Source organism: Cynocephalus volans, chromosome 12 (assembly GCF_027409185.1).
Source record: "Cynocephalus volans isolate mCynVol1 chromosome 12, mCynVol1.pri, whole genome shotgun sequence".
NCBI classification, from domain to species: Eukaryota; Metazoa; Chordata; class Mammalia; order Dermoptera; family Cynocephalidae; genus Cynocephalus; species Cynocephalus volans.
In genome coordinates, this window is record NC_084471.1 from 99752072 (window position 1) to 99768972 (window position 16901).

A 16901-nucleotide genomic window follows, 5' to 3' on the forward strand; every position below is an offset into this window, starting at 1 on the left:
TTGACAAACCAGAGCCTTAAAAAGAAAAATATACATCTATCTTTACTACCATATTCCATGAGTAATCAACTAGCTCAGACAGGAAATGTTACTGCTTAGAAAGATATATCCTTGGGTACTAACAAAAGTAAATCATGTATGTTTTGTTTAAATTCAGAATATAACACAAATTGAAAGTTTAAAGAAACAAACAAAAAAAACGTATAACTATCTGACAGTTAATCATTCCATTAAGTTAACAATTAATATTGTTTGAAATTAAAATCAGAATTTAACCTGCATACCTAGGGCTATCTAGTTGAAGAAAAGAAAATCAAAGCTGTACATCCCAAATATAATTTCTGGTCAAGAATTCTTTTGGTATTTTTTAATTATATCTTTTTATTTAGATAAGAGACTTTTAATTAAACTAGGAATATCCTCCTCTATGTGGCTACCTCCTATTCAGCCCTCAAAGCCCAGCTCAAACACTACTTCCTCTCTGAAGCCTGCCACAAATTCCCAGGCCAGATTAATAATTCTCTCCTCCCTGCCCCATGCCTAGTCTTTTGGGCCTATGGCCAGTATTACTCATACTATACCATTATGAGTTATTTACCTGTCTTAATAACTTACAGAACTATAAGGCCCTACATAAAAGCAACTGTATCTTATTTATATTCTTTGTATAGCCACTGTCTGAACACTATCTGGCACTTAGCAATTGTGTACCAATATGTTGTAGAAATGAATAGCCAATTAAAGGTTGCTGGCTTGAGGCTTTCAAGTAAAATGGAAGAAGTCATATTGGACAGAAAAATATGGATTAAAAAGCATTTTTTAAAAGGATTTCTCCTTCCCATGAAGGATTAACCACTATTATGCCTTCCAGTCATGAACTAGAAAACCAGACAAAATATGAGAAACATTCTTTTCAGATATTGTGTAACAGGCAATGTAAGACTTCAATCCCTGAGAGAAGGAAAACAAGACCTACAATTTTCCTAGCTTACTGCCTAAAGGCAGTTTCCAGGATGCAGACCAGGGAAGTGTCTTAGTCAATTTGGGATGCTAGAAGAATAATACCATAGACTGGGTGGCTTAAACAACAAACATTTATTTCTCACAATTCTGGAGGCTGGGAAGTCCAAGATCTAGGTGTTGGCAGATTCAGTATCTAGTGAGGGTACTCTTCCTAGTTTACAAATAGCCATCTTCTCGTTGTATCCTCACATGGAAGAGAACACATGGAGGAAGCAAGCTCTCTCCCATCTCTCCTTATACAGGCACGAATCCCATTGATGAGGGATCCACCCTCATGACCAAATCATCTCCCAAAGCCTCCATCTCCTAATGCCATCATACTGGAGGTTAGAATTTCAACCTATGAATTTGGGGGGGACACAAACACTCAGTCCACAGCAACAGAGAACTCCAAATTAAGCCCAACAGCCTCACTGAGTTGGAGAGAGTAGAGTTTGGGGAAACTAAAATGTCTAGAACTTACATGACAGAATATAATAGAGGAGCGAGCTAAATAATAGAGCACCCTAGATATTTGCAGGGAGTACACTCAAATCTCTGGCTGAACACTAATCTGTGAATTTATGGGGTAAAATTCCACAAGTCTGGAGAAAGCAGTAAGCCAAACAATTTCTATAATTCACATAGGGCTAATAATAATTAATGTTCCCACCAGGCTCAGTGAAGATACTTCATAATACAGGGGGCAACAGGTACAGTGTTACTTTAAACTAAATTAAACTAGATTAAAGACTGCTCTGCATAAGCCCTAATGAAACTTAAAAGGAAGTCTAGAAAGCGTCAAACTAATAGCAAGTAACTTAACCATGTGCCAGAACAAAGTCCGGTATCCTTTAAAGGAATAAAACAAAATCCAGCACCTAAAAACATAAAATATACAGTTTTTGGCATTTAATAAAAAACTTCCAGGCATGTAAAGAAGCAGGAAAATATGACTATAACCAGGAGAAACTTCAACCAATAAAAAACAGATCCGGAAATGAAGAACTAGCAGACAAGAAAGTTAAAAGAATTATTATAAATATACTCCATAGGTTCAAAGGATAAAGGAAAACAAGCATGAGAAGGCATTTTAAAAGGAGGGGTGGAGGGCCCTGAAAGCTGAAAAATAAAATGTCTGAAATTAAAAACACCTTGGATGAGATTAAGAACAGTATAGACATAGCAATAAAAATGATTCGAAGTCAGAACAGAAAGGAAAAAGACTAAAAATAAAAATTGAAAGGTGTATGATAAAAAAAAAAAAAAACTGAAAGGTGTGTGTGAGTGACCTGTGAAAAAATGTCAAGTGGTCTAAAATAGAAATTGGAGTCCCACAAAAAGGGAGGGGTGAGAACAGAAAAATATTGGAAGAAACAATGGCCAAAACATTTCATAAAAACTATAAAACCTACAGATCAAAGAACATATGGAGCACATCAGTATGATCTCATCATTTTCAATATATATAGGTAAATGTAGAAATAAGCACAGGTGTAAGTGTGAGTGTGTATGTATACATACAGTCATCTCTCGGTATCAGTGGGGAATTGGTTCCAGGACCTCCCACAGAGATCACTGATATAAAATGGTGTAGTATTTGCATATAACCTATGCACATCCTCCCATATACTTTAAATAATCTCTAAATTGCTTATAATACCATGTAAATGCTATGTAAATAGTTGTTATACTCTCTTGTTTAGGAAATAATGACGGGAAAAAAAAAGTCTGTACATGTTTCGTACAAACGTAATTTTTTTCCCAAACATTTTTGACCCGAGATTGGTTGAATCCACAGATGCAGAACCCACAGATATAGAGGGCGGACTGTACACACATATATGTATGTCCTATCTAAATCCACTGAGAGGGTCTAGGAATGGTTTCTAAATGCCTCTAAAAGAACCAGAGTTCCTTTGAGAAATGCCTGATTCTAGGGCTGAGGCCAGGGAAGTACAAGATAACTGTAATGTGCCAGAAAATAAACACATGCTCAGAGAATAAGGGAAATATATCAAAGGACGTAGGAAGATTGAAGGTGCTGTGACTGGCCAAATTTGGAGCATTTTGAGATTGAAAATCAATAATGGTAGTAACAGATTATAACTCATTGAATAAAATAGGAGTCTGCTGTTCCACACTGATTTAAATAAATGAACAAATAAATAAATAGGGAGAAGAGAAAGCTCTTCCTTACAGTAGAATACAAACTAATTAATGTAGAAAGAATGATAAAATTAGAAAATCACTATTTGGCAACCATCACGGTATAATTAATTCTAGCAAGAAACATCGATACATACTATGGTGAAAAAAGAGATTTCATGGAATCTCACAATATCTCTTCAAAAACTTAGTAATCACAGGGGGCTGACCAGTTAGCTCAGTTGGTTAGAGCACAGCCTTGTAACACCAAGTTTACGGGTTCAGATTCCCATAACTGCCAGTGCCCCCCCTCCCAAAAAAAACTTAGCAATTACAAAATAAAAATAATGACCTTATAACAAAACTGGCAAAAAATAACATTTTCAGGTGGATAAACACAGAGAACTTTTTTCCAGCTGACCTACACTAAAAGAAATGCAAAAATAAGTTCTTCAGACTAAAAAGAAATGGAATATACAGAAAGGGATTAAGAATTCTGGAAATGGTAATTATCTGGGTAAACAACATTCTATATACAGTTTTTCCTTTTCTTCATTTCTTTAAAAGATATATGATTATTTAAAACAAATATGTGTCTGTGTATTCACTGTGGGATTTCTAACGTAAGTAGATGTACTATATATATATAACAGCTACAGCACAAAGAAGTGGAGGTGAATGGAACCATACCACTGAAAGGTTCACACATTTTATGTGAAGTGATACAATAGTAACTCTAAGTGAACTATGACAAATTAAGGATATATATATTGTACTCTCTAGAGCAACCACTAAAAAAATAATGCAAAGAAGGAGAACTAAAAAATAAATAAGGAACTAAAATGGAATACTAAAAAATATTCAATTGACCCAAAGAAGGCAGGAAAGGAGTATGAAAGGAACTAAAAGCACACGGTATAAATAGAAAATGAAGAGCAAAATGGTAGACCTAAATCCAACCACATCAACTTACACACCAATTAAAAGGCAGACTGGGCACCTAGATACGCTGTCTACAAGAGATGCACTTCAAAGACATAAACAGATAAAAATAAATAAATAAAAGAATGGAAAAAGATAAGCAGTAGTCCCCCCCTTATCCTTGACTTCACTTTCCATGCTTTCAGTTACCTGAGGTCAACTGCAGTCTGAAATGTTAAATGGAAAATTTCAAAAATAAACAAGTTTTAAATTGCATGCCATTCTGAGTAGCGTGATGAAATCTCACGCTGTCCCACCCAGGGGTGTGAATCATGCCCTTTTTCCAGTGTATCTACACTGTATACGCTACTCCCTCCCCCTTAGCCACTTAGTAGTTGTCTCACTTATCAACTGTCTTCTTGGCATCCCAGTGTGTGATACTTGCATTCAAGTAACCCTTATTTTATGTAATAAAGGTCCCAAAGCTTAAGAATAGTGATGCTGGCAATTCAGATATGCCAAAGAGAATCTGTAAAGTGCTTCCTTTAAGTGAAAAGGTGAAGGTTCTAGAATAAGGAAAGAAAAAAAAATTGTATGCTGAGGTTGCTAAAATCTACAGTAAGAATGAATGTTCTATCAGTGAAATTGTGAAGAAGGAAAAATAAATTCATGCCTATTATATATAGGGTGGTTTCAGGCATCCACTGGGAGTCTTGGAACATAACCAAGTGATACTTAATATCCCCCATGGATAAGAGTAGACTAGTGTAGTATGCAAACAGTTAAGCATAAGAAAGCTTAGAGTGACCATATTAATACAAGACAAACTAGACTACAAGACAGGGGATAATACCATAGGTAGAAGGACATTTTCATAATGATGAAAAGATCAACATAATAATCATTAATGTGTACATGCCTAATAATAGACTTCCAAAATACATAAAGCAAAAAATGACAGAATAAAATGAATAGACAAATTTACAATCATAGCTGAATATTTTAATGCCTCTCAGTAAATGATAAAATTAAATAAATCAGTAAAGATGTACAGGATTTGAACAACACCAATCACACCTTGACCTAACTGACATTTATAGAACACTACACTCAACAGCAGAACACACTCTTTTCAAGTATAATTCACCTAATAAAAATAAGGTCCTATGTTTGTTGAATAAACAAACGAAATGAATAAATACATATACACATAAGCGGAAGATGGGCCACACTGAATTTAACAATATTTGGCTGTACTGACTAGTTGTTCACAGTTGGAGAAACAGGACAAGAAATTGAAGTTGATGATGCAGACTTATAATCATCTAGATGCCTATATTTCCAAATACTTAAGGCTCTTAAAACCTTGGTTGTCCAAAACAGCACTAGGCAAATGCTGTGCAGAGAACAGAGGCTAATGAGGAGACAGAAAAACCAGAATACCATGAGGAGAGAAAGGGCCATGAAGCTAAAGGAAGAGAGGTTTAATAAGTAGGATGGAAATCCATGATAATATGGAAAAGAAGAGGATAATGTGGACTGAGGAAAACTTTAGGCATGAAAGAGCACTAGCAACCCTTCAGAGAAGCAAAATTGATGGAATGATATCAATGAGAGGCTGTCCATAAGAACCTCGAGAGTGACAAAGGCAGAAAGGATGCAGGGACAGCATGTAGTGGCCATGTAGGCAGTAAGTTTGGCAGCAGAGATTAGAAAAGAGAAAGCATGGCAGCCAGGAGGGGCAATGGAGTCAAAAGAAAGTATCTTTTGTCTTTTCTGTTTTATAGATGGAAAGATTTATATATCTGAACAAGAGGGAAAAGGACCATTAAGCTAGATGCCAGAAAGTACAGAAGTGAAATCCCAGCAATGGAGTAAAAAATGAAAAGCAGAGGCATTAATCAGAGAAAGGCACAGACACCTCTGAGATTTAAAGGAGAGAAACAAGAATGGACACAGGCACACAGAGATTTACTGCAATGAGGAAAAAAGTGAAGCTGCTCTGGTGAGGTGGCATCACTTTCTCATTTGGGTTTAATGCAACCGTTCACCTGGTACTTCTCTCTCTTCTGAGTAAGATCAGCACTTTGCTGGTTACCAGCCATGTTTAATAGCTGAAGAGCTATTACACACCCAAATAAATCTACAAGGTAATCAGAAATAAGTTATCAACTTTTCAGATATGGTGCTTTGGGGAAAAGAGACTTAGGATCAACTCTGGGCTTAGATGTTACCTTTAAGCCATTCAGAGAAGATTCTGATTAAGATCCATTCTTGTGTCCCCACCTTTGGCACACCATTTTCCAATGTAATGATAAGGTCTGACAGCTGGTAGAGGCAGATGTCTGACAAATGCAAAGACTTCCTACCTTTATCTTATTTATCTGAAAAACAGATGAATAAGTGAGAAGGATGTGATGAAACTGGTCATTTGAAATCTAGCTCTCTCATGTTCTCCTTATTACCCTTTTCCATTGCTTCATTCTTTCCCAGCTACAATCTCAAGCACTAATTCCCAACGTTCCATGTGATCTAAGAGCATTTACTGGTGTTCCATGAGATTTTGTTTTATCAAGAAAAGTCCCAGGCTCTTCTTAATTATGAAAATCTACTTCACATGCATCATGTTCTTAACACCCAAACTGCCAACAAAGCTGCTTAGCACCACTTAAGCATCTACATTGTATATGTTTGATCTTCCCTAGGTAACAAGGACAGTCCCTTCCTCCTTAGACATCAAGACAATCTCTTACATTGTATCCAAGGTCAGTAACAAAAATGATAGGTCAGTTGCAAAGAATGTCATATGCATGCGTGTGTGTGTGTGTGTGTGTGTGTGTGTGCGCGCGTGTGTGTGTGTATGTATGCATATATTCATCCACCATGAGTGAATAAAGTAACTTTTATAACTTTTACATATAAGCATCAACAATATTGAAGGTTTCTCTTGAGAATATTACATTTCTACAGAATGACATAAAATAGAGTGGGATTCATTAAAAAATATGAGTGGTTGAATTTTAAGTAAGAAATCTATAGGACTTTCTTAACCCCTTGGAATCTGACTAACACATCAAATCTATGTTTCACTTTTGTGTTCTGTCATGGCCATTTACTGCTACTTTCTAATTTTCTAATTTTTCATTTACTATTAAATGCTTTACATGTCAAAATAAATTGCTAACTCAGAGATTACTGTAAAAAACAGAAATCATTTTGACTTAAAAAAAAAAAGAGGAACAGATATCTGGATTACAGAGCATTAATTATACTCTGGTATATTTATGCAAAAGAGTTAAGACCAAAGAAAGAGTCTGCTTGCTTATTAAAAATGCAAACATTACCTCAGTCATACAAATAGCCCCAAACTCGCCCAGCCACTGCCTCTGCAGATCACCCACCAGCATTTAGCATTACATCATATGACATTATGGAACAATAGTGAACTCTGTGTAATACTTGAATATATTGTTTTGAAAGAATAAACTGTCATTAACTTGAATAAAAGCTTTCTGAAATCAAACCTGGGGGGTACAGCCTTCACTGTGTGGCCCTTTTTACTACTTTGAGAAACAGCCTCATCCTGAAAGCAGGAAGGGGGAAAAAGAGATCCAGAGTGTAAAGGTGACAGTGATAAGCGACCCCTGGAGCAGGGAGCAAGGCTTTAAATTACCAGGCAGAACAATGTCAAAGCAGGAGGCTTTGCAACAAAAGCTGCACCTAAAAATCCAAACAACCACATACCCACCACAGTTTCCTATTACAATCTAATGATTTTTTTATAATGAGCTTTGCTAGAATTGGAAACTGAGTATTATTCTATGCGCAAAATAGTTAAAACTAGATGTCCTGATACCATCTTAAGATGGGCTATCACTTAACAGCCATATGAATAAAGGCAATTAATTAAAGCTGAGTATCAATGTTTTAATCTATAAAATGGAAAAAATAATAGCTATCATGTAGAGGTACTGAGAGGATTAGCTACTATTACAATCATAATTATTATTATTTCCACCCAATATTCTCCTTTGCCTATCTTTTCTAATCATGGTCCAAGATATTTCTTCTCCACAAATGAACATGAGCATCACCTTAAACGCTCACTGCCTTTTATTTGTTCCCTGTAGTCTGGCCACAGCCAGGTTGCCACTTCTAGATACACACTACTCTCAGGTGATTTCTCTACCTCTCTTAGCCAAATTCTAGATAACCTCTCACTGCAACCTGCTCCTCACACCTATTCTCAATGGTCTTAATAACCAAGACTCAAACAGGTGGAAAACAAAGCCAGAGCAACATTGCTACTTAGTGGCAAAGTCCCATTTAAAACCCAAGTATCAATGCAACCAAGTTCAACTACACTGCATTGCATTAGCTGCATCACATTAATTATTCACTTTCAGGGTTCCCAGGGATGGTTTTATTTTTTTATTTATTTTATTTATTTTTATTTTTTAAAGATGACCGGTAAGGGGATCTTAACCCTTGGCTTGGTGTTGTCAGCACCACGCTCAGCCAGTGAGGGAACCAGCCATCCCTATATAGGATCCGAACCCATGGCCTTGGAGTTATCAGCACCACACTCTCCTGAGTGAGCCACAGGCCGGCCCTCCAGTGATGATTTTAAATCTGAGTTTCCCTCTACACGAAGTCTTCTCCTAGATGCTTCCCCTACTAGTAAGTTTATTGTCAGAAAATATGAACTATTTCAAATGACTGAAAAAACTAATCCCAGAAAGTTATTAAATAACATCTCACAGTTCTGTTTTGTTGTTAGTATTTCCTCAAAGTGGAGACAACAATTGGTCACATAAGCCTTCACCCATAACTAAAACAGTTTGGGAGGACAGAGGATGGAGATAATGGGCAGTAGGGGCATGAAAACTGTGATGTGGGTGCCACTGCATTCAACTGCAGAAGGGATGAAGTATATAATACAAGTGTCCAAAACTTTCCAAAGGTAAAGGCTGTGTCTTTTAATCTGACTGTACAAGAATATGTGGAGATGGAAATTTCATTAATGCTAGCTTCTCTGGAGAATCATATTATTCCTCAAAATAATGAAAACTAATAAGCAGATGGGTAACAGGATGTAATGTGTTGATGTTTTACGTAAGAGCCCTGAGCCCTGTGGAGAAGAGATGAAAGCCTGTATTTCCTCACCTGTAAAGCAGATGAAGCACTGGAAAGAATGAGATGATATATGGATCATTTATAAAACACCATTTGTTTTTAAGTACAGCATGGAATAGTGTAACTAGTACAGCATTTGACATCTGTGAGAAGATTCAAGTTTAACCTTTCTATCTGTCAGCTGTCTGATCTTGCACAAATCATTCAAACCCATTTAACGATATAAGAATTAAAGGGGTTAATATGTGTATGCGGGGGCTTTTTAATACAAATAGCTAAGCAAATATAAGATGTTGTATTACACCAAGTTAAGTAAACCAGGGCCTTATGTTCATTATTTTCTAATCTTGGGGGGGACTGAAGGGACTCCTATAGCAGAAACACCATTCAGTTAATAGAAGACCACCCCCACCATTAAATGGAAATATGAAAATAATAAAATTATGGCCTTCATATTAAAAGATAACTACTTTAAAATATGTTAGTCAGAGGGCCGGCCCATGGCTCACTTGGGAGAGTGTGGTGCTGATAACACCAAGGCCACGGGTTCAGATCCCTATATAGGGATGGTCGGTTAGCTCACTTGGAGAGCGTGGTGCTGACAACACCAAGTCAAAGCTTAAGATCCCCTTACTGGTCTTTAAAAAAAAAAAAAAAAAAAGTTAGTCAGGTGGGTAATCTGTCCTCTCATACAAAAGAGTTGCCAGGATTAATCACAAGTGTATCAGTGATAATGGAGATTTTTCTCTATGGATCTGAACTAGTTAATCCATAGTCCAGATCACAAATAAGAATGAAAAATTTTTCATGGAACTATAATTGGGAAGAGCCAACTCCAACATCATTCATTCTTTCATTCATTCAGTCCCTATTTTATACCAGGCTCTATTACAAGTGCTGGAGATTCAACAGTGAACAAAACGTGGAAAGTTCCTGCCATCAGGAAGCTCGTATTCTAACAGAAATGCAAATAGTAAGCATACTTGCAGTAGGTCAATGAAAATTAAGTGCTACAAAGAACAAGCAGCAAAAAGGGCTGCAATTTTAAATAGGACACCCAAGGAAGGCTTAACCAAGAAGCTGCCATTTAAGCAAAGGCCTAAAGGAGATGAGAGAATAAGGATATGTGGGGAGAGAGTAGTGAGGCTTCAAACCTCTCCAGCCAAGTTCAGATAAGACAAAACGCAACCCCTTACCTTTCAAAAGGGGTTGGAAGGTGGGAATCTCCTGCAACTTGATGACATCAGGATCGTTGCTGACGTTCCGTGAGGCCTGGGAGCCCTGAGCTACAACCACAATATCGTCCATCTTGGCTCTATGCTTAGCTGGAGAAGGAGTCACTGAAAATAAAGTTACACTGCTCAGGAGTTGTATGTTAGTTAGCCACCTCTGCCTCACCAAAGCTGCTTTCAGGGTAATCATTAAAAAAAATTTTTTCACACAACAAAATGTGGTGGTGGGGGCTGCGGTGGGAGAGGTGAGTTATGGGGGACATCTATTTTGCATAGTATAAACAAAATTTAAGCATTACAGGCACGTATATGAACTTTCATAACTAAACATATTTTATTATTCAGCACACAATAATACAGGCAGATTGTTTTTAATTTCTTCTTCTTTCATTCTCCTGATCTCTGACATATGTCCTTGTTTTACAAATGAGGAAATGAGGGTATAAAATTTGGCTGTGACCTGCCCAAAGTCAACAGTGTTAGGAACAGAATTAGGAAAAGAATTGAAGGTTTATGGGTTGTTGGTGAACAGGCCCATCCCTGTGACGCTGGGGTTGCAAAAGGGTCTATCTACCTTGTCACAGCAGGCCTGGTATGTCTAATAGATCCTAGTCATGAGAAAAGCCCCTGGTCTCAACCCCAGATGATAGGTCTATTCCTGAGGCTCCAGCCACCTCACCCTTAAAGTTATGGCATTGCCCAAGAAGGGCAGAAATAATCAATAGGTTCATTCTAGGCTGTGGCAAAATTCAGAAAGTGCTAGAGAGGCAGGTCAATTTCAGGTTCCTTGGGAAAATGTAATCCATTTGGAGGGAAGTGATTCAAACTATAAAGGATTCCCTAGATCAATAGACACTTGGGCTGGCCAGTTAGCTCAGTTGGTTAGACTGCGGTGTTACAACACCAAGGTCAAAGGCTCCCATACTGGCCAAATGCCAAAAAATAAAAAAAGACATCCTCCTCTCCCCAAATATCTTCCTGGTTGAGGCAAGAACGAATGAAGTTTTAAAGTGTTTCATACTCTAGAAAGAAGTATTCTCAGGCTCATCACAGTCATGTCTTAAAGGTTGATCCAGGGATACCATGGAACAGCTCTGCTTCCTGGAAGCTAGTCTCCTGAGGCTTGGCACTCACAAAATCTTTGGTGCTTTTATTGCTCTTCAAGAAAGATTTCTTATCCTCCTTTGGTAATTTACCTAACATTTCACAAAAACCATGCCAGAAATCTTTCCTGCTACAATTTAAGTGTGATTCCTCCTTCCCCAGACCCCAGAGGAAAAGGGACTTCAAGACATTCTAGCTAGCCTCTGTTCCCTTATCTGTAAAATGGGGTTACTCTAAAGAGTAAATGTAAATTATGTATAGCACTTGGCACAGGTGAACAAACAGACAAATTCTAACATCAGAAATGAGCCTATGCTGTTGGTTCATGGCTGAGCAAGCATATTAAAAAGATGTCACACCCCTTCCCCCAAAATATGCTTCTGGCCTGACACAGAGGCAAGAAAGTAAGAGATAGCAATTACTACCTTATTTGTTGCAACAGATAGGACATTGTGGGCCTTCAAGGAAATAGAAGAATGTGGCAAAGCTAAGAGATGCTGCTCACCATTAAAAGCTGTTCCAATCTAGCCCCCAGAATGCATGTCTGAACTAGTCTTGAAGGACACACTTCCATGTGAAACACCCTTAGATCTGTTAGCATCCACAATTCTGAATTACAGATCCTACCAAGAACAGAGCAGTTCTAACATCAGGGGCTCTTTTTAGGCCCCAGACTTAACCAATTTGGATTAGCAACCCTGGAGCTTATCCAGAGCACTCCCAGCTGTCCTTTTGGGTCACAAAAAAAGGAGCAAATGGTTCTCAGTCAAACATCAGCTGTTTCGTTTACTGAACGCTCACTATATTCCAAGCACAACAATCCTCCCATTCCCACTTCAAACGCTAAGAGAAATTTAAAAATATGGACAGGGGGAAAATGGAGGAAAACACCAGAGCCTGCCGAATTGTACAATATTAGAAAAGGGGCCAAGACACCTTTTGAGGAGAAAAAGCAGTTTCTGGAGACGTCTGCACCCAAGGGTTCAGTCATTATACAGCCATCACACAAACCTTCTGCAAAGGAACCTCTAAAACCAGGTTTTGAAAAAGAGCCTGTTCTTAGAGGTCCTGTCTGTGATCTATCCACTATGTGAGCTAAATCTCTCTACGTCAGTCATGAGCAGTAGAGCCAAAAATTAATTAGGTCGTCTTTTAATGAGTAGACCGTATCTGGGAGAAACGGCTGTTTTGAAAATAAATAATGGGCATGGACGCCCACGCAGGCTTCGCTTGCATTCGCTTCCATCAGCGGAATCAAGGCTAGGACAGATGGTGACTTTTTTTTTTTTTTAAAACAAGCATGGTGAGGGTTTTCTGTACGTTGCCATCCGCCGTCCCAGAGCCCACCAGGTTGGGAGGCAGCCCTCTCCGCACGCAGACGGGGCCGGCCGGAGGGGGGTGGAAGGTTAGGACACCGACCTGAGGAGTTCAGATCGTTGGCTCGGCTCTCGGCCTCGGAGCTCTGCTCACTGCCCATGGTGTCGGCAGCAGCAGCGGAAGGACGGCGGGCCGGGCGGTCACCGCTCTGGCGGCGGCGCGACAGGGCAGGGGCCGGGGACCCGGACGGAGCCTGGGCGCCGCGATGGGGCCAATGTGTGGGGATGGAGAGCCCAGCCCACGCAGGGGCCCGGGCGGCGGGGGACGGGAGGCCCTACGTGGGGAACAGACACGCAGGGAAGAGCGGCGCGGATGCACGCTACCCGCCCTCCTTCTTTGGGGGAGCCCCAGGAGAGCAGGCGGGGGACACCGCTTTACCGCGCGCACGGCCGGTGGGCGGCGCCGCTTTCACTCACTGGCTCTTGCGCCGCAGGCTCTCTCCTTCCGGGACGCGGATTGGCGGCGCGGGTTACGCGCAGCCGTCAGTTCCGGGTTAGGAGGCACGCCCCGCCTCCGGCCCGGGGGAGGGTCGGAAAGACCGGCGCCAGCGACTGGGGCCACGCCGCCTTAAAGGGCCAGACCTCCTCAAAGCCGAACCTCCCCAAAGTATAAATCCTTTCTTATTGTCATGATGAGTCACCTTTAAGCACCACCCGCATATTAAGCACTTTAATACCCACATACTATGAGAACAACTTTGCAGAAATAGGTATCTTTAACTTTGTTTTACAGATGGAGAAAGAGAGATGCCAGATAGACTGGACTCGAATCCGCAGCTGTCTGGATGCAAAGTTCCTCTTTAAGTTCCAGAAACTGTGAGTTTGGCAGTGGATAACCGTACAAAAAATACTAGAGGTGGTGAAGGAAATGAGACAAAAATGAAGAAATAGAAAATGCTGATTCACTTATTAGGGAGTGTGAATCTTCAGAGGGAAGTGAATGTCCGTATAGTTTCGGGGGACCTTGACAATTACCGATGTTGCTCTCAAACTAGCAAAAGGCAAGGAAGGAGAACAAGTAATGCGAAAGGAAACTGCTAGCGGTGGCAGGTCAAGGACATAGACATAGCAATGCAATGCTATCAAGGAGTTGGATAGCCCTGGGGTTCTCAGAACTTTGCAACTCATTTTATATTGTTTGCTTCAAGAAGAAATTTTGTATGCATAAATATCATCTCAGAAGGAGTGTCAAATTGACTAAATGATTTTTGAGTCCCTTCCACTCTACTATGTCAGACATTTCCTCTATTTTACCTCGTTTAATTTTTACGACAACCCTGTGGCCCACAGTTATATATCTTCCCCATGGTCACCAGGTGGTAAGTGGTGGAACTGCTTAGGACTGTCTGATTTCAAACCTGGTGCTCTCTCCTCTACTCACCATTACAAGACAATGAGGTAAATGCAAATGAATGTAAGTTCAGTGTTCTGTGGGACATTTATATCTATGAAGATAGAACTAAAAACTGCCTGAGAAATCAGGGCAGGCTTCTAGAAGGTGGTGTTCACCTGTACACAGGAGCGTCAAAAAGTTTGTGGGAAACTAATTAAAAGTAAAAATTAAGAATATAAACTTTATTTCTCAACATAAGCTCCATCAAGTTCAACACACTTTTGTAAGCAATGATGCCAGCCATTCAGTCCATCCTTAAAGAACTGAGGGTCCTGGGAATTTAACTATGTCAATGCAGTCTTTTTTACATTATTAACTGAAGAAAAATGGGTGCCCTTTAAAGATTTTTTTAAGATTAAGAAACAAAAAGAAGTCAGAAGGAGCTATATCAGGACTGTAAGGCAGATGCCTAATGATTTCCCATCAAAACTCATGCAAAATTGCCCTTGTTTGATCAGAAGGGCATTGTCATATGGAAGAAGGACTTCTTGGTGAAGCTTTCTTGAGTGTTTTTCTGCTAAAACTTTGGCTAACTTTCTCAAAACACTCTCATAATAAGCAAATATTATTGTACTTTGGCCCTCTAGAAAGTCAACAAGTAAAATGCACTTAGCATTACAAAAAATGTTGCCATGACCTCTGCTCTTGACCAGTCCAGTTTTCTTTGACTAGACCACTTCCACCTCTTGATCACCATTGCTTTGATTATGCTTTGTCCTCAGGATCATACTGGTAAAGCCATCTTTCATCTCCTGTTACATTTCTTTGAAGAAAAGCCTCAGGATCTTGATCCCGCTTGTTTAAAATTTCCATTGAAAGCTCTGCTCTTCGCAGCTGATTTTGACCACACAGTTTTGGCACCCATTAAGTGGAAAGTTAGCTCAACTGTAATTTTTCACTCGTAATTGTTTAAGCTGAACCAATTGAGATGTTTATGGTGTTGGCTATTTCTTCTGCTGTTAATCATTGGTGTTCTTCAGTTAGGACATGAACAAGATTAATTTTTCCCTCGTGAATTGATGTGGATAGTCTGTGGCTGCAGGTCATCTTCAACATCATCTCTTTCTTAAAACAAGTTATCTGTTTGTAAACTGCTGATTTCTTTGGGGCAATGCCCCCATAAACTTTTTGCAAAAAAGCATCCGTAATTTCAACATTCTTCCACCCAAGTTTCATCATAAATTTGGCTTCAATTTTAGCCAAACTCATGTTGCTCTGATAAGGGCTCTTTTTAAACTGATGTTTTCTCCTTCTTAGTGCCTCAAGCTAGATTCTGTTCAGACATGTTGTAACCAGTTCATACAAGTTTATATGGTGCAAAAAAAAAAAAAAAAAAAGTTGAAATCTATTAATTTTTTCATAATATGCACTTTCCATGAACTTTTTGAAGATCCCTTGTAGTCTCGAGGTTTACATAAACCACCAGGCTGATGGGACTAAGCAATGAGAACTTTCCCTCCTGGAGAGTGATGGATCTTGGACGTGACTGGCGCCATCTTGGACATGACCAACGCCATTTTACACACTAAGCACAAAATGGCCGACAGCCTTTCCCTTAGAGAAACCTCGTGGTTTCTGAGAGATAGAAACTTATCTTCCACACCAGCACCAAACCCCTCCCTGATTCTGTCAGCCTTCCTTACAGCCTATATAAGTCCTCCCTCCCCGACACCAACGCCGGGGGCTGCTCTCTCCATTTTGAGTGCAGCCCAGCAGATTCATTTCCTTTAATAAAGCTTGATCAGTACCGGCATTTCATCTCAGTTTTTTTCAGAGAGCCTTTGGCTCTCCTCCCAAATCTGCCCCCTTTGGGGGTGAGTGAGAGAGCAGTTAAAGGAGGGCAGGGGCTGGAGAATAACTCGTTTTGCCTCTTGTTTCCCCTCTTCCATATCAAAGTATATTTGTCTGTGTTCCATGCTCTAATCTGCACTCACATGTTGATGTTCTTCATGCTTCCCTTTGGATGAACGTTTCATTCTAAAAGGGATGTTCCATCCCATCAGCTGACGAATGGATGAATAAAATGTGGGGTATCCATATAATGGGATATTATTTGGGGGGAATGAAGTACTGATACGTGCTACAACATGGATAAACCTTGAAAACATTATGCTAAGTGAAAAAGGCCTGTCACAAAAGACCACATGTCATAGATTCCATCTATATGAAATGTCCAAAAGAGGCACTGTAGAGACAGAAATGGATTAGTGGCTGCCTAAGGCTGAGGCAGGGGACGTGGGGAGTGACTACTAATGGGTGTTGGGTTTCTTGCTGGGAGTAATGAAAATGCTCTAAAATTGATTGTGGCGATGGTTGAGCAACTCTGAATATGTTAAAAACCACCAAAGTGTACATTTTCAATGGATGAATTGTATGGTATGTGAATTATATAGCTATAAAGCTGTATTCAGAAAAAGGATATCTGAAGATAAAATGCCTTCATTCACTAACTAAACATTTACTGGGAGCCTGTAATGTGTCAGGCACTTGCTGGAGGCTGAGGATAAGAGAGCCAACAGGATCCAGTCTCTGTCCTTAGGGAGCTCACAGTCTGGTGGCAAGAAAATTAAATGAGCACTTATGGTATAA

General features: G+C 39.5%; 1 protein-coding gene across 4 annotated transcripts in view; it reads right to left on the reverse strand.

Moving 5' to 3' along the window:
- The window catches only part of BORCS5 (BLOC-1 related complex subunit 5), a 95516-nt gene extending 82147 nt beyond the window's left edge, over positions 1–13369 (reverse strand). Inside the window, exons 1-2 of one of the 4 annotated variants that reach the window (XM_063075608.1) lie at positions 13337–13369; positions 10404–10547 (exon numbers count right to left, since the gene is read on the reverse strand). In XM_063075608.1, coding sequence (XP_062931678.1) covers positions 10404–10547; position 13337 — 145 coding nt within the window. In that variant the 5' untranslated portion in view covers positions 13338–13369. Of the gene's footprint in view, positions 1–10403; positions 10548–12962; positions 13279–13298 lie in introns of those variants that run through there. The other 3 variants (XM_063075609.1, XM_063075607.1, XM_063075610.1) reach the window with 3 other exon arrangements.
- Between the last annotated feature and the right edge of the window lie 3532 nt (positions 13370–16901).